The sequence below is a fragment of the Asterias rubens genome, chromosome 12 (genome assembly GCF_902459465.1).
Source record: "Asterias rubens chromosome 12, eAstRub1.3, whole genome shotgun sequence".
Taxonomy (NCBI): domain Eukaryota; kingdom Metazoa; phylum Echinodermata; class Asteroidea; order Forcipulatida; family Asteriidae; genus Asterias; species Asterias rubens.
Window position 1 is genome coordinate 45817 of NC_047073.1, and position 18291 is coordinate 64107.

The 18291-nt window shown below is 39.9% G+C and overlaps 1 protein-coding gene across 6 annotated transcripts in view; it reads right to left on the reverse strand.

Annotated features, from left to right (window-relative positions):
• LOC117297420 (DNA excision repair protein ERCC-6-like 2) overlaps nucleotides 1-18291 on the reverse strand; it is a 37218-nt gene that overhangs the window by 11168 nt on the left and 7759 nt on the right. For 4 of the 6 annotated variants that reach the window (XM_033780457.1, XM_033780454.1, XM_033780453.1 and 1 more), the window contains exons 11-24: nucleotides 17480-17579; nucleotides 16623-16682; nucleotides 15624-15739; nucleotides 14876-14991; nucleotides 13721-13804; nucleotides 13137-13285; nucleotides 12027-12266; nucleotides 10555-10772; nucleotides 10006-10201; nucleotides 6795-6947; nucleotides 4330-4407; nucleotides 3359-3956; nucleotides 1540-1694; nucleotides 389-540 (exon numbers count right to left, since the gene is read on the reverse strand). In XM_033780457.1, coding sequence (XP_033636348.1) covers nucleotides 389-540; nucleotides 1540-1694; nucleotides 3359-3956; nucleotides 4330-4407; nucleotides 6795-6947; nucleotides 10006-10201; nucleotides 10555-10772; nucleotides 12027-12266; nucleotides 13137-13285; nucleotides 13721-13804; nucleotides 14876-14991; nucleotides 15624-15739; nucleotides 16623-16682; nucleotides 17480-17579 — 2415 coding nt within the window. The remainder of the gene's footprint in view (nucleotides 1-388; nucleotides 541-1539; nucleotides 1695-3358; nucleotides 3957-4329; nucleotides 4408-6794; nucleotides 6948-10005; nucleotides 10202-10554; nucleotides 10773-12026; nucleotides 12267-13136; nucleotides 13286-13720; nucleotides 13805-14875; nucleotides 14992-15623; nucleotides 15740-16622; nucleotides 16683-17479; nucleotides 17580-18291) is intronic. The other 2 variants (XM_033780455.1, XM_033780456.1) reach the window with 2 other exon arrangements.

Here is an 18291-nt window from a genome sequence, read left to right on the forward strand (position 1 = left end):
CACTATTGGTAATTACTCAAAATAATTAATAGCACAAAAACATACTTGGCAACAAGCAATGGAGAGCTGTTGATATTATAAAACATTGTGAGAAACGGCTCCCTCTGAAGTAATATAGTTTTTGAGAAAGAAGTAATTTCTCACTAAAATATTTGAATTGAATTTGAGCATCTGAAAGCAAACAAATTGTGCGACAAGAGTGTTTTTTCTTTCGTTATTCTCTCGCAACTTGGACGACCAATTGAGTAAAAATGTTCACAGGTCTGTAATTTTGTGCATTTGTTGAAATACACCAAGTGAGAAGACTGGTCTTTGACAATTACCAATAGTGTCCAGTGTCCAGTACCTTTAAGATTTAAGGCTTAACCTTTAAGGTTTAATATCATACCTCCTGATTCCTCTGGGTGTCTGACCAAACAGAACTGCTCTTCCATTCATTTTATAAGAGGCTTGCTGTGATTGGCCAAGCAAGTATTCTTGGAGTGCTCTATTTGATTGGCTGGAACGGTTACTCTCTTGAGAAGAAGTCTGTGGTGCTGACTGTCAAAGAAAACAAAATATCAAACAGAAATTAAGAAAAAGGAATTTACTTGGTTTATTAAGGCGTATCCCCCCCCCCCCCCCCCCCCCCCGAGTTCACAAACCAACCCTTAATTAGCTCGCCTGGTATTCACTAATAATAATGATATTAATACAAACTTGTAATGTGCACATATCCACCCTGCTGGGTGTTCAAGGCGCAGTAAAAACCAATTCCTACCTTCATCTCCCCCGAGTTATTTTCACAATCAATGATTTTTCTTCCTGTGGCCCCATACCAAGAGTGGCTTTTAGACTTGTTTGGGGCCAACTTGCATACAAAAATTAAAAAGTTATATTTGTAATTTGCATTGGATATAACCTTTTTTTTCAGCTAAAGACCACTTGCATTACACCACCATGGCTGAGGTAAAATAACGAAAACGAGCATGCGTGTGCGCACCGTGCACAACTCTCAGCCAGTGATTGGTCTTCTTTTGACCCCAGAGAGGGCTATCATTGAGTTTGTGATGTCGTAGGGTATCATAGGCAAGCGGATAAGAGCACCTAACTCAAGCTCTTGTGATTCTGTTCAGCAGAGTGTGGGTTCGAGATTCATGACACTTGTGTCCCTGAGCAAGACACTTAACAACATGCTTCTCACTACCCAGAGGTAAATGGGTCCCTGTGAGGGCAGAGATGGTTCTTGTGATTGATTTAGTTGAGTAGTGTGAATTTGTTGCACATGCTGTATACTCCCCAGGGAGCTCAGATGGTTTAAGGAATGAATTAAAGCCCAGTGTCATGGAAGCGCTTGGGACGCCCTTCGGGTGTGAAAAGCGCTATATAAAAACGTAATTACCATTACGTTATTATCATTATTTCTATTGTGCAGAAAGATTTGTCCAACTCTAGTGCAATCAATAATAAAGAATCGAAACACACTAACAGTTATTTTAATGATTGTGAAACTTAATTTGCTAAATATTTGCCAGTTATTTACCATCTAAAACTTCTTACCTCTTGTAATGTTGGTACATTGTAATTAGCCGGTTGTTGTGAGTTTTGAAATAACTCATACACATCCCTGACAGCAATTTTTGATACATGATCCTCTACTCGACTACCCCCAACTATCTTGAGGTTAGAATGAATGAAATCAACTCCACATTCCTCTGTAATGATCCAATTAATGAAATACACAAAATAATTAAAGGCAGTGGACACTATTGGTAATTACTCAAAATAATTATTAGCACAAAACCTTCCTTGGTAATGAGTAATGGGGAGAGGTTGGTGGTATAAAACATTGTGAGAAACGGCTCCCTCTGAAGTGCCATAGTTTTCGAGAAAGAAGTAATTTTCCACAAATTTGATTTCAAGACTTCAAGTTTAGAACTTGAGGTCTCGAAATCAACCATCTAAACGCACACAACTTCGGGTGTTTTTTCTTTCATTATTATCTCGCAAGTTCGACGACCAATTGAGCTCAAATTTTCACAGGTTTGTTATTTTATGCATATGTTGAGATACACTAACTGTGAAGGCTAGTCTTTGACAATTGCCAATAGTGTCCATTGCCTTTAATAATCAATCAAGCTCTAAATAAACACAATCAATTATAAAGTCATTGTTACAATGGTAAACTGAACAGTCATGACACCTGTGTTCTTTAAGGGTCCGGGGGTCGATTTCACAAGAGTTAGGACCCCTAACTTAGGATTAGTCCTAGGAGATATTAAAAACCCACGGCTAGTAACTCGTCCTAACTTGAGATATGACTAGTGTTAAATCTTGGGCAAATCTAATCCAGGATGCTTTTAGTAGAACACAAAAGACAATGTCCACAGATTTACATTAAACTTACTCGGTTTGAAGATAATTATGGTAGAAAGCTTCCCTTAAAATATTACTTACTGAGGTGCAGTACTTATTGAGATACAAGTGAAACAAGTCACAAAAACCATTTTTGTCCCTTTGAGGCGAATTTTTTTTAAGCAAGTTAAACGTAGTTTTGTGCCATTGTTTTTCTCATTTTTCAAAAACAACAGCACCTCAGCAAGCAATATTTTAATAAGAGAAGCCTTCTAATACCATTATCTTCAAACTGTGTAAATTTAATGTAAATCTGTGGACATTATGTTTTGTGCTGCAAAAAGTACCCCAATCCTATAACGAGACACTTAACCATGATGCTTCTGCCCTTCAAATGGGACGTAGAGCTGTTGGTCCTGTGTGTTGTGTAAAAACACACCTAAAAGAATCCAGTGCACTTATGGAAAGAGAAGGGGATCGCCCAGTGTTCCTGGTTTGATTGGTTGCATATTGCACGTAGGTCTCATAAATGTACTCCCATGCACCATGCAGGAAAACATGGAATGTTGAAGTGCCTTGAGCGTCACCGAGTGACGGATATGAGCGCTATTTAAAGAAGCCACTATTTTTATTACTATTAATATAAACAAATATAGACTTAAATAACCTAATACATGTGCATCATATTTTTATGCACTGTATTTGAACAGGTTTTAGGAAATACAAGTACAAAAAAAACCAGTTACTATATTAAGTAAGCATTGTTGAACATACTCTTGACTAGCAACAACAACCAAAATACTCACTGAAAATATCATTAACTGCATCTTCATTTCTCAGTTTATCTGACGTGGGTGGTCTGTCAATGAATATTCATATCACACATTGACTAGCAACAACAACCAAAATACTCACTGAAAATATCATTAACTGCATCTTCATTTCTCAGTTTATCTGACGTGGGTGGTCTGTCAATGAATATTCATATCACACATTGACTAGCAACAACAACCAAAATACTCACTGAAAATATCATTAACTGCATCTTCATTTCTCAGTTTATCTGACGTGGGTGGTCTGTCATGTGACCTGGTGCCCTTTGACCTTCTGTCATGCTTCATAGCTAAGATCCTTGGCTTTGATTTCTTGATATTGTTCATTTGACCTTTGACACAATGTTTGTTGACATCATGGTTGGGTTGACCTTTAGCACGTCGTTCAACAGTCCAATCTTTATGAAGGATGGCTTTGCCTCTTATTCTCTTCTCTCTGATTACATCTTCTTCTTCTGAACTAGATTCAGACGTAATCCATTCTTGGTTTGGTTTCTCTTGAGATGTAGGTTTTCTAGCTTTACCCTCTCCATAGTGGCGTGACTCAGTGGCTAGGGTTCTCATTGAGTAAGCTGTAATAGCCCATTTCTTGACTGGTAATGATTGACGTCTATTTCTCGTATCATCATCGTCGTTATCGATACTAGAGTCACTGTCGCTCGTAATCTGAGATGCTACACCGTGATCATCATGAATATTCATATCACATGTTGTTAGGTCTTGGTTGCTATGGTTACTTTGTGCATCATCACTGTCTGATTTGTCATCCTTTCTGAAGTTTTGTGACTGCTAAAAACAGCAAAGAAAACAAATTTTAGTGGAAGAAATTAATATTAATAATAACAAAGGAACTTAGATTGTGAACATCGTATAACTCCATATATTGTATCAAATCAGTAAAAACACACTCAAATCAAACAATAATAAGGCTGGAGACAAGTTTTGACTGGTATGATTAAACAAAAATTATAGAATTTTAAATGCTACATGACAGACTGCCTCTCTACAGTTGACATTATAAGGTTTCTACACACTAAAAAGTCAAATTTAAGACTTTTTATGAACCTTTTAAGGCTACCCTGAACACAATTAAAGACAACAAATAAATGAAAAAAGCAAATCTGCTCTCTTTGAACAGATTCATCACATTACATGTACATACCATTGAAGTAGGATATTCTGTATGTGTAGGGGGAATGTACTTGACCATGGTTAGTCCCAACTCAGTCTTAGCATGGCGCTGTCAAGAAAACAAAATTGCACATTTGAAAAGTTAACATGGTTATTTTATCCCAAGTTTTGTAATTTTGCTGATCATCCGTGAATAAACACCTTCAAAAAGTTACATGGATGAATTAAAATGTCATATTTTGCAGCATAGGCTGTATACGTCTGGAGCTGAGACGATTTAAGAAATAAAAAGGCCAGTGATCAGGGTAATAATGTTGGAAGTGCTTTGAGACATGGTGTATAAAGCGCTAAATAAAAAACGATTATTTTTTTATTATTGAGTAAATTACAATGGCATCCAATCACGCAAATAATTAGCTACAAGTACATCATTCTTATGTTTAAAGCATGTGGACACTTTTGGTAAACAGTATTGTCCAAGGCCCATACTTTGTGTACCACAACTTCTATATTAAAACTTTAAAGCAAAATGGAATTGAGCTCCCTCTTACATCACAAACATGCTCCAGTAATTTCTCAACAGACACGACTTCGATCATCAACCTCCTTTTCACAACACATTGTTCCAGTAATTTCTCAACAGACACGACTTCGATCATCAACCTCCTTTTCACAACACATTGTTCCAGTAATTTCTCAACAGACACGACTTCGATCATCAACCTCCTTTTCACAACACATTGTTCCAGTAATTTCTCAACAGACACGACTTCGATCATCAACCTCCTTTTCACAACACATTGTTCCAGTAATTTCTCAACAGACACGACTTCGATCATCAACCTCCTTTTCACAACACATTGTTCCAGTAATTTCTCAATAGACACGACTTCAATCATCAACTTCCTTTTCACAACACATTGTTCCAGTAATTTCTCAACAGACACGACTTCGATCATCAACCTCCTTTTCACAACACATTGTTTCAGTAATTTCTCAACAGACACGACTTCGATCATCAACCTCCTTTTCACAACACATTGTTCTAGTAATTTCTCAACAGACACGACTTTGATCATCAACCTCCTTTTCACAACACATTGTTCCAGTAATTTCTCAACAGACACGACTTCGATCATCAACCTCCTTTTCACAACACATTGTTCCAGTAATTTCTCAACAGAGACGACTTCGATCATCAACCTCCTTTTCACAACACATTGTTCCAGTAATTTCTCAACAGACACGACTTCGATCATCAACCTCCTTTTCACAACACATTGTTCCAGTAATTTCTCAACAGACACGACTTCGATCATCAACCTCCTTTTCACAACACATTGTTCCAGTAATTTCTCAACAGAGACGACTTCGATCATCAACCTCCTTTTCACAACACATTGTTCCAGTAATTTCTCAACAGACACGACTTCGATCATCAACCTCCTTTTCACAACACATTGTTCCAGTAATTTCTCAACAGAGACGACTTCGATCATCAACCTCCTTTTCACAACACATTGTTCCAGTAATTTCTCAACAGACACGACTTCGATCATCAACCTCCTTTTCACAACACATTGTTCCAGTAATTTCTCAACAGACACGACTTCAGTCATCAACCTCCTTTTCACAACACATTGTTCCAGTAATTTCTCAACAGAGACGACTTCGATCATCAACCTCCTTTTCACAACACATTGTTCCAGTAATTTCTCAACAGACTCGACTTCGATCATCAACCTCCTTTTCACAACACATTGTTCCAGTAATTTCTCAACAGAGACGACTTCGATCATCAACCTCCTTTTCACAACACATTGTTCCAGTAATTTCTCAACAGACACGACTTCGATCATCAACCGCCTTTTCACAACACATTGTCCCAGTAATTTCTCAACAGACACGACTTCGATCATCAACCTCCTTTTCACAACACATTGTTCCAGTAATTTCTCAACACAGACGACTTCGATCATCAACCTCCTTTTCACAACACATTGTTCCAGTAATTTCTCAACAGACACGACTTCGATCATCAACCTCCTTTTCACAACACATTATTCCAGTAATTTCTAAACAGACACGACTTCTATCATCAACCTCCTTTTCACAACACATTGTTCCAGTAATTTCTCAACAGACACGACTTCGATCATCAACCTCCTTTTCACAACACATTGTTCGAGTAATTTCTCAACAGACACGACTTCGATCATCAACCTCCTTTTCACAACACATTGTTGAGCCTAGAACCCATCATGCCTCTTTTGCGATAGACAGATCACTGAAATTATTTGAGCGTGTAAAAACATATTTTCGTGACATTGTTTTACTCATTTCGCAAAAACTACAGCACCTCAGCAAGTAATATTTTAAGGTGAGCTTTCCACTATCATTATGTTCAAGCGGTGTGAAGTTCAGTGTCAATCGGTGGACATTGTGTTTTCTGTTACAAAAAGTACCCAAATAATACAGTAATGGTTTTTCTCTTACCTGTATTAGATCTTTTGTTAAGCAGGATGTATCTGCCCTGAATGCAAACATATTTTGCAGACCAAAGAGTTCTCCTTGCTGCTTCTTATCACCAGCTACAGCAGTAAAATACCTCATAGGGTTTTCTGATGTCACTGCAGCACTGGCCAATTGCTGAAAAAGAAGAAGGAAAAAAATACTTTCATTTTATTTTTATTTCAGTAATCTAAAGAAGTAACATATATCACTTTGCTTTCTTTGTGTTTTATTAATAGTATTTTGCTATAATGTTTAAAATATAATATTTCCCTGTCGATGGCTACCAAGGCTTCAGTCTGGGATTAGAACCAGGGGCTACCAAGGCTCCAGTCAGGGATTAGAACCAGGGGCTACCAAGGCTCCAGTCTGGGATTAGAACCAGGGGCTCGCAAGGCTTCAGTCAGGGATTTGAACCAGGGGCTAGCAAGGCTCCAGTCAGGGATTAGAACCAGGGGCTACCAAGGCTCCAGTCAGGGATTAGAACCAGGGGCTCGCAAGGCTCCAGTCAGGGATTTGAACCAGGGGCTACCAAGGCTCCAGTCTGGGATTAGAACCAGGGGCTCGCAAGGCTCCAGTCTGGGATTTAACCAGGGGCTACCAAGGCTCCAGTCAGGGATTTGAACCAGGGGCTACCAAGGCTCCAGTCAGGGATTAGAACCAGGGGCTAGCAAGGCTCCAGTCTGGGATTAGAACCAGGGGCTCGCAAGGCTCCAGTCAGGGATTAGAACCAGGGGCTACCAAGGCTTCAGTCTGGGATTAGAACCAGGGGCTAGCAAGGCTCCAGTCTGGGATTAGAACCAGGGGCTAGCAAGGCTCCAGTCAGGGATTAGAACCAGGGGCTACCTAGGCTCCAGTCAGGGATTAGAACCAGGGGCTATCAAGGCTCCAGTCTGGGATTAGAACCAGGGGCTACCAAGGCTCCAGTCAGGGATTAGAACCAGGGGCTACCAAGGCTCCAGTCAGGGATTAGAACCAGGGGCTACCAAGGCTTCAGTCTGGGATTAGAACCAGGGGCTACCAAGGCTTCAGTCAGGGATTAGAACCAGGGGCTACCAAGGCTCCAGTCAGGGATTAGAACCAGGGGCTACCAAGGCTTCAGTCTGGGATTTGAACCAGGGGCTACCAAGGCTCCAGTCAGGGATTAGAACCAGGGGCTACCAAGGCTCCAGTCAGGGATTAGAACCAGGGGCTACCAAGGCTTCAGTCTGGGATTTGAACCAGGGGCTAGCAAGGCTTCAGTCTGGGATTAGAACCAGGGGCTACCAAGGCTCCAGTCAGGGATTAGAACCAGGGGCTAGCAAGGCTCCAGTCAGGGATTAGAACCAGGGGCTACCAAGGCTTCAGTCAGGGATTTGAACCAGGGGCTCGCAAGGCTCCAGTCAGGGATTTGAACCAGGGGCTACCAAGGCTTCAGTCTGGGATTTGAACCAGGGGCTAGCAAGGCTTCAGTCAGGGATTTGAACCAGGGGCTACCAAGGCTCCTGTCAGGGATTAGAACCAGGGGCTACCAAGGCTCCAGTCAGGGATTTGAACCAGGGGCTACCAAGGCTCCTGTCAGGGATTTGAACCAGGGGCTAGCAAGGCTTCAGTCAGGGATTTGAACCAGGGGCTACCAAGGCTCCAGTCTGGGATTAGAACCAGGGGCTACCAAGGCTCCAGTCTGGGATTAGAACCAGGGGCTACCAAGGCTCCAGTCAGGGATTTGAACCAGGGGCTACCAAGGCTCCAGTCAGGGATTAGAACCAGGGGCTACCAAGGCTTCAGTCTGGGATTTGAACCAGGGGCTAGCAAGGCTTCAGTCTGGGATTAGAACCAGGGGCTACCAAGGCTCCAGTCAGGGATTAGAACCAGGGGCTAGCAAGGCTCCAGTCAGGGATTAGAACCAGGGGCTACCAAGGCTTCAGTCAGGGATTTGAACCAGGGGCTCGCAAGGCTCCAGTCAGGGATTTGAACCAGGGGCTACCAAGGCTTCAGTCTGGGATTTGAACCAGGGGCTAGCAAGGCTTCAGTCAGGGATTTGAACCAGGGGCTACCAAGGCTCCTGTCAGGGATTAGAACCAGGGGCTACCAAGGCTCCAGTCTGGGATTAGAACCAGGGGCTAGCAAGGCTCCAGTCAGGGATTAGAACCAGGGGCTACCAAGGCTTCAGTCAGGGATTTGAACCAGGGGCTACCAAGGCTCCTGTCAGGGATTAGAACCAGGGGCTACCAAGGCTCCTGTCAGGGATTTGAACCAGGGGCTACCAAGGCTCCAGTCAGGGATTAGAACCAGGGGCTACCAAGGCTCCAGTCAGGGATTAGAACCAGGGGCTACCAAGGCTCCAGTCAGGGATTTGAACCAGGGGCTACCAAGGCTCCTGTCAGGGATTTGAACCAGGGGCTAGCAAGGCTTCAGTCAGGGATTTGAACCAGGGGCTACCAAGGCTCCAGTCTGGGATTAGAACCAGGGGCTCGCAAGGCTCCAGTCAGGGATTAGAACCAGGGGCTACCAAGGCTTCAGTCTGGGATTTGAACCAGGGGCTACCAAGGCTTCAGTCTGGGATTTGAACCAGGGGCTACCAAGGCTCCAGTCTGGGATTTGAACCAGGGGCTACCAAGGCTCCTGTCAGGGATTAGAACCAGGGGCTACCAAGGCTCCTGTCAGGGATTTGAACCAGGGGCTACCAAGGCTCCAGTCAGGGATTAGAACCAGGGGCTACCAAGGCTCCAGTCAGGGATTAGAACCAGGGGCTACCAAGGCTCCAGTCTGGGATTTGAACCAGGGGCTACCAAGGCTTCAGTCAGGGATTTGAACCAGGGGCTACCAAGGCTCCAGTCAGGGATTAGAACCAGGGGCTACCAAGGCTCCAGTCAGGGATTTGAACCAGGGGCTACCAAGGCTTCAGTCTGGGATTTGAACCAGGGGCTACCAAGGCTCCAGTCAGGGATTTGAACCAGGGGCTACCAAGGCTCCTGTCAGGGATTTGAACCAGGGGCTACCAAGGCTCCAGTCAGGGATTAGAACCAGGGGCTATCAAGGCTTCAGTCAGGGATTAGAACCAGGGGCTACCAAGGCTCCAGTCAGGGATTAGAACCAGGGGCTACCAAGGCTCCAGTCAGGGATTAGAACCAAGGGGCTACCAAGGCTCCTGTCAGGGATTTGAACCAGGGGCTACCAAGGTTCCTGTATTTTGATAGATGTAGCAACTACTGACCTGTTTATAAATCTGTCGGAGATACATATTTTCCTCAATTGATCCTGTAGATATAAGTCTATACACTCTGACATCACGATGCTGACCAATACGATATGCTCTATCCTGAGCCTGGAGGTCATAGGTCGGATTCCAGTTTGGATCAAAGATGACGACTACATTTGCACCCGTGAGATTAAGACCAAGACCACCAGCTCTGCAATAACAAATGTCATTAGTTATTTCACATCCTAAAGTTACACTTCCCCAAAATCCACTTATTTGTCATATGTTCGTTGTCCATTTGTCTGTCTGTCTGTTTGTTTTGTTTCTTTGTCTGTCTGGCTGTTGTTTTTCCACAAGCTTCACAACTGCCCCATACTCTATTTATTACATTTATGTCTATTGTTACTTAATGACATTTTTGCTTTACTCTGTACTATATGTAATTGTCTATATTTTCTTCTGGAAACAGACATTAGTTACGACCGTGAAAACTCAGCCCCTGGTTAAAGCCATACAATTGGTTTTTAAAACCTAAAACAACAATTAATCTGGTTGCAAACTTACTTGGTTGAGATGAGGAACAGGAATATATTAGCGTCTGCATTAAACTCATGGACATATCTCTGTCTGTCATACATCGCTGTTTTGCCATCGAGTCTTCTGTATTCATAATCAGTTGTCTTCAAGTACATCTCAATGATGTTGAGTAGTTGTGTATAATAAGAGAAGAGTAGAACCTTGCTTCCTTCTCGCTTGAACACTCCAAGAAGCTTCTCTAAGATCTGTCAACAAATAAACACAAACAAAATCATTTAGTTCTTACATGGCCAGGTGTAACTGACATTCTAACATAGTAAATATCACCGTCAGGTCCCTCATTTTGTTTGCTAACAAAATTAACAAATGTATTATCGATAGTTACCTGTTGGAATTTGTTTATTTTGTTTTATTTTATTATATAATTTGTTAAGCCAATCATTACATTGTATCGAGTTTCACTCTATTGTATTGTCCTGTCTTTGTCTATTTGTTGTTGGTTTGTAGTATTGTCCGGTTTTCTAGGGAAAGGTACAAAAGCTAGCTTCACATTGTTTCCTCCATATTGACATACAAAGGGTTTTTGTTTACAGTCCATTCATTATAAGCTTACCTACTATAAATTGTTTGGTTCTGTTGCAAACTAATGTTTAAAATTGTCCTTACACAAATTGTACCACGGTCATTGAGGATGTCAATATGAGATAAATGTCTTACTGAATTGAATTGATAATAATATGAATCAGTGTATTTATAAAGCGATAAATTGCCAGAGGATACAAGGTGCTGAAGAAAGAAAAAAAATTAAAACAGTACGAAAACGCTGTTGACCAGCTACAGACTAGGGGGAAAAGGTGGGTCTTGAGGGTCAGTTTAAAGGCTGGGACACTGTTGAAGTTCCTTGTTAAGATGGGAAAGACTATTCCATAATCAGGGAGAAGCAATGGAAAAGGCCCTATCTTCCTTAATCCTTACCTAGCTTACCCCATCATCTACAAGCACGAACTTGCTAAGAATATTTACTAGAGTCCAAGTCACTCAAGTCAAGTATTTTGAAACCGGTCCATTTATGTGAACTCCCTTAGAAGCTCAGCGTCATAAAAATGTAATTTCCAGTCTGTCTCTATACAAACCAGCACGTACTTGCTTACGTTCATCAATGGATAAAACCTGACTTACTCAACACAAAGTTTTCCAGCGCCCTCTACAATCTGCTGCTGTAAAGTGATTTTCATTTGTGGCTCCCCAATAATCTGGACACATCTGCGCTCAGCAACATCGCTTCAGATGTTCAAGAAAGGCCTCAAATCCCAACTTTGTACTCAATAATACCTCTTGTGCCATGTTCATTTGTTTTCCCTTTCCTTAATTCCTTAATTTTTCTTGACTCATGTGCTTCATTAACTGCTGTGATCTAAATGAAATAGCAGTAAATGCCTTTTTGTACAGTATTGTATCTGTAACTTCATATTTAAACAGAGCAGAGATAGTAGACTTACCTGCATCTTACCGCAGTATGAGGGATCAGATAAAGTGCAGAACCTCGCTTCTCTACTCAATGTAACAAATTGAGGGTGGCGTGCGAATGCAATGTCACAATACTTCTTAGCTCGCTGCCGTTGTTTGTTAGACATGCTAACATCTGGTGTGAGTAAAGCGATGTGATTGGCAACCTTGATGAGTAGACTCATGAATGTCAAAGTTAAGGACTTGACTTTTTCTCCATCGGGATTATACTGCTTTGAAAAAGTAGTGATGAGAGCTTAAATGATTTAGAATTCAGATAACAAACACTGGCTGACAGGTTGTCAAGTGAGGAGCTGAGGAGGAGAGTCTGAGTGGAGGGGATCAGCACCATATTGAGGAGGCACAGGCTGAGGTGGTTTGGTCATGTGGAGAGAAAGGAGGATGCCAACTGGTTCAAGAGGTGTACCAACGTAATTGTGGGTGGACCCACACCCGTTGGCCATCTGCGCAAGACGTGGCAGAGCTCTGTGATAAATGACATGCAACTACCATGCAAGGGACCCTCTGGACAGGGCCAAGTGGAGGAGAGCCATAGGGAGAAAGCAGGCCAACCCAGAGCAGACTGGACAACAGCCTTAAAATCAACATAATTGATACATATTATGTGTCACAAAGTACTCATAGCAACACTTTTTGCTTGTAGTAGAACCAAAAGCAATCCAAAGCAAAGCAATCCAAATGGGACACCACGAGAGTGATAATAAGATGATGCTATTAAATATTCTCTTGAAGGCCTTATTAATATCAGCCGGCAGCATTTGTAAATCAACTCAATGCATTTCAATAAACATTTATTTTGGTATTGTCCTCACATGGTAAAATACATAAATGGTGTTTCATAATACTAACAGTGACAGTTACAAACAGTAGCTAACATTATTCACAAATCAGACAAATCTTAGAACTGGGTCAAGCCTTGGTTTTTTGACCTAACCTATTGACAGACTAACACTGCATATAAGACACACAAAGACAAAGACAAGGAAGAACAAGGACAGACGAACCTGAGTGTAGGTGTACAAACAATATACCCAATGAATTGACCATTAAAGTATACTAATAGTTGATCATTATCATCTTACCCTGTAGCAGCATTTGACCCGTATTAAGCGACTGCCACAATCACATATATCCTTCTGTTTGAGTATTAACTGCATATCATCAGATTCCAACAGCGCCTTGTACACACTCAACTGAAGCTCAGATAACTTGCAGAATACTACTTTCTCCTCTATCAATACACAAAAATAACAAAAGTTCAATCATCAAATAATAAAAACAGTAATTGATTTTTATATAGCACTTTATCACAGCTCGAAGAGTGTCTCAAAACTTTTCCATCATTATTGGTCATTGAGCCTTAAATCATTCCTTAAACATCACCTCCCTGGGGAGTATACAGCCGGTGCTGTAAGTTACTGCGCTCCAAGCTAATCAGTCACATAAACCACCTGATTAACCACCAGAGCTTGAGTCTGATGCTCTTATCCACTTGGCCACGACACCCCAAAATGTTCAACAGATTTATTCAATAAATGACATGGAACATTAAAGGCGTCCAGTGCTCTTAGTGTTATTTTTTCTTCTCCGTAGAACATGCTATTGTCATTATTTTTTCATGATAGTATGGAAATGCAAATCTTTTTAAAAGCAGAAATTGGATTACCTTTTTGTGGTAGTTGGTGACTGATCAAGTCTTTAGTGCGACGTATCATCATTAGATCCCTCAGCTCAGCAAACTGCTCAGATACTAGAAAGAAGCCAACATCAGAAACAAATGCGTAAGATTTGAAACTTTGCATTGTGTACAGGTGCTGTATATCGCTCGGGGAAACAAGTGTCATGACTTCCGAACCCACACTCTGCCAAACAGAATCACAAGGGCTTGAGTTTGGAGCTCTTATCCGACACCCTTTGTAGGAACTGAACAGGTTTATGGGTCAAAACTGCTCAAATACTAAAAAGCCAATGTCCTAAATAAATAAGCGCTAGTTCATGATATCAAATAAAATATCTCTTAAAACAGACATCATACGCCTCTCTTAATATTTATGCATGAGGTACGTCACAATGCTAACTCAAAACAAAGCGATGGGCGCAGCCACTGCAAGTGATGGGGAACGTGCGCCCATAGCCTCATTTTGGGTAAGAATTATGACGTCATGCATAAGTATTAAGAGAGGCGTTATACTGATTCATTTACATCTCTGCACCAAACAATCAACCACAAACATGGTATTCATTTACATCTCTGCACCAAACAATCAACCACAAACATGGTATTCATTTACATCTCTGCACCAAACAATCAACCACAAACATGGTATTCATTTACATCTCTGCACCAAACAATCAACCACAAACATGGTATTCATTTACATCTCTGCACCAAACAATCAACCACAAACATGGTATTCATTTACATCTCTGCACCAAACAATCAACCACAAACATGGTATTCATTTACATCTCTGCACCAAACAATCAACCACAAACATGGTATTCATTTACATCTCTGCACCAAACAATCAACCACAAACATGGTATTCATTTACATCTCTGCACCAAACAATCAACCACAAACATGGTATTCATTTACATCTCTGCACCAAACAATCAACCACAAACATGGTATTCATTTACATCTCTGCACCAAACAATCAACCACAAACATGGTATTCATTTACATCTCTGCACCAAACAATCAACCACAAACATGGTATTCATTTACATCTCTGCACCAAACAATCAACCACAAACATGGTATTCATTTTCAGTTGCACATGTTTATTAGGAGAGATCTGATAAAGTCTGTACCAACCTTTTCTACTCTCAGCTAACTCCCGTTTGCTGGCATCAAACTTTTGGCCCTTGGATATAGGAACTTCAAACTTATCTTTGAAGTTCGCCCATGAACCCAAACTGTTTGGGATGGCCCTGAAATTAATAAAATGGTAATAATAATATTCATAATAGTAGGGTATAATAGTTTGGGAAGCTAATGATCCTTACTCAAAGCTGAGAAGGTGAAATGTGAAGGATGTGGCTACAAGGTGTTTCAAAAGATACCACAATACAATAATAAGAAGCAATCAACAATCTGAAATTTCAATCATTATAAAGTGAATACCAGTATCAGTCCTCAATCAAAGAGTTTTTGAAGTATCTAAAGACTTCCAAAAGTTCTTTTGTACATTTCATTTGGTGAAATTAAAATAAGAAGCAAGTATACAATTATGGGTAGGATTTGTAACTTTGCATGGTGAAAATATGACAAAGTAAAAGGTTTGCGCAACACCATGTAATGATAATCCCTAAATGAGTTGGGGTGAATCTAAAAAGAACCGTTGGTTTTGACATTTTGATCAGTATGCTCTGATCATCTTCTGAAGAAAGCTGGACTCTGATGCTGCATGCTGCGTAAAACGATTACGCACAAAGTCCTGAACAAATATTTCAAAGGCTGGTTGTGCGGTGTATTAGTTTAAAAACTAGAGGATGGAAATTAATTTACTCAAAATAAAAGTGATTTTAATGGTTAATGTGACGCAAACTAATGATACACTTACCAATCGAGAACACACCATAGCTCAGATACTTTATTCTGCAGAGCTGTTCCTGTCAAACCATAGCGACACATTGTATTGATGTCCTTCAAAGCTTTAGTGATCTGGGACCCTGGCTCCTACAGTAGAGTAATAAACACATCTTATTATAAATAACAAACTGGGACCCTGGCTCCTACAGTAGAGTAATAAACACATTGTATTACAAATAACAGACCTTGCTATACAGTGATCAAGTACATTGTAAATTGTTCATACATGTACTGGTTTGTACATGTTAAAACAAAAACAAATATCACAGTGTTAATAATAATAAAGACTTGTAAATATCACAGTGTTAATAATAATAAAGACTTGTAAATATCACAGTGTTAATAATAATAAAGACTTGTAAATATCACAGTGTTAATAATAATAAAGACTTGTAAATATCACAGTGTTAATAATAATAAAGACTTGTAAATATCACAGTGTTAATAATAATAAAGACTTGTAAATATCACAGTGTTAATAATAATAAAGACTTGTAAATATCACAGTGTTAATAATAATAAAGACTTGTAATGCGCACTTGCTAAGTGTTCAAGGCCCAGTAGAAACAAAAACGAAGCGAAAGAAAAACAGACAAAACAAAATTAGTCCTTGAAAACCTGTGCAGAAGATAAGTTTTGAGAAGAGATTTGAATGTTGTGGTACAAAGACAAGATCTAAGATTAAGTGGTAGAGAATTCCAGATGCGTGGCTCAGCTGAAGAAAAAGACGTGTCACTCCAGGAGTGTTGAGACTTGGGTTCTATCAAAGCCCGAGAAGAATGTCTGTAACAATATCGAGTTTGTTTGTTTGTTTGTTTGCTTGTTTGTTTTATTTACAATCATACAACAATTAATTGTTGACCCAATGCACTTGACCAATAAATCTTGGCTGCACCATTTTGAGAGTGAGTTTAAATTTGACTCCAAAACGGCAGCTTAGGGACAGACAGTATTTACAGACAAAATATACCTTGATTTTATGGACTTCATCCACAATGACTCCAGCCCACTTCAACTTCAGCAATGAGTCCTGTCAAATTCAATGTTCAATCAATATTTATTATTACAAAAGCATCTTTTTATATTTTAAATTAACATAATTTCATGAGGAAAAACTGTACATTGGGAGTTCCCTAATTATTTACTTAATATTTGCTTTAACATTATATTCATGTAAGGATCAGCCAAGTGCGCCCCCATTGTTGAACTTCTAAAAATTTTACTGTGAGTATTGTTTTACGTTTTAATCCTCTTTGTATACCTGAATTACTGTGAATTTTAGGGTCATGTTTGGATCGCATTATTTATAGATCGTGTGTAGTGTGTCCGTCCGTGTGTGTAGCATGGAAGCCACATGTTTGACCTTTCTGTGAACTTTTACTGTGCACTGTGTATTGACATGCTGTAATGTACATACTGTAGTGTTGTAACTTTTTGTGTTGGGTTACCATTAAACCTACACATGAGAAGTTTATTTGATATATTTTAGCTGTCATTGACTGGCATTTATTTATGATTGACTGTATTTTGGCGATTTCTCGTCCTTTATTCATTAGAGGACCGGCTCTCCATTCCCGTGTCTCTACATTAACAATATATTAATTTTCTAAACTTAAATGCACTTTTGACTACCTTTGTTACCTTTCTATGTACTGATCAATTCTCATATTGTACTATTTTCCAAAAAGAGTATGAAATAAACGTCTTATTTATAACCATTTTAGAACAAAGGCCTTTCTGATTATTACAAACAGATACTGAGTGGACAATATTACATTAAAATGATAGTTTGGTATTTATAAACAAAGTACTACGATTTAATATTACCATATAGATCCTGTATGTTTCATAACTTGTGATTACTGCGTCTAGTTTACCCTTCATGGCTTTCCACAATGTTTCCTGTCTCTCACGTCCATGATACTTACTGCAATTCAAATAACAATAAGGTAAGAAGAATCTATTAACACTAAATAGTAAACATGCGGGTACAACTATGTATAATATCTCTTTTGATGTAGTGTTGGCTCTGAAAAGTGCCAATGTGGTCTCAACGTTTCCAACAGTCTACTCTGCTTGTCTTCAGGAGAAAGAGCAGAGTATACTATTTGAAATGTCGCGACTGCACCGGCCAACACTCCCTCAAAAGAGATATTATACATGGACGTACCTGCAAGTTTACTATTTAGTATTAACAGTTTCTTCTAATTCTTCACACCATGCAAAGCTCCAAAAATCACTTTACAATAATGTAGTTGTCAAGATCACCTTAAAGACAGTGGACACTTTTGGTAATTACTCTCCTCATAATAATTATAAGTATAAAACCTTACTTTGTGACAAGTAATGGGAAGAGGTTGATAGTATAAAACATGGTGAGAAGCGGCTCCCTCTGAAGTAACATACTTTTTGAGAAAGAAGTAATTTTCCACGAATTTAATTTCGAGACCTCACATTTGGAATTTGAGGTCTGGAAATCAAGCATCTGAGAGTACACAATTTTGTGTGACAAGATTGTTTTTCTTTTATTATCTCACAACTTCGACGACCATTGAGCTCAAACTTTCACAGTTTTTTTATTATATGCATACGTTGAGATACACCAAGTGAGAACACTGGCCTTTGACAATTACTAATAG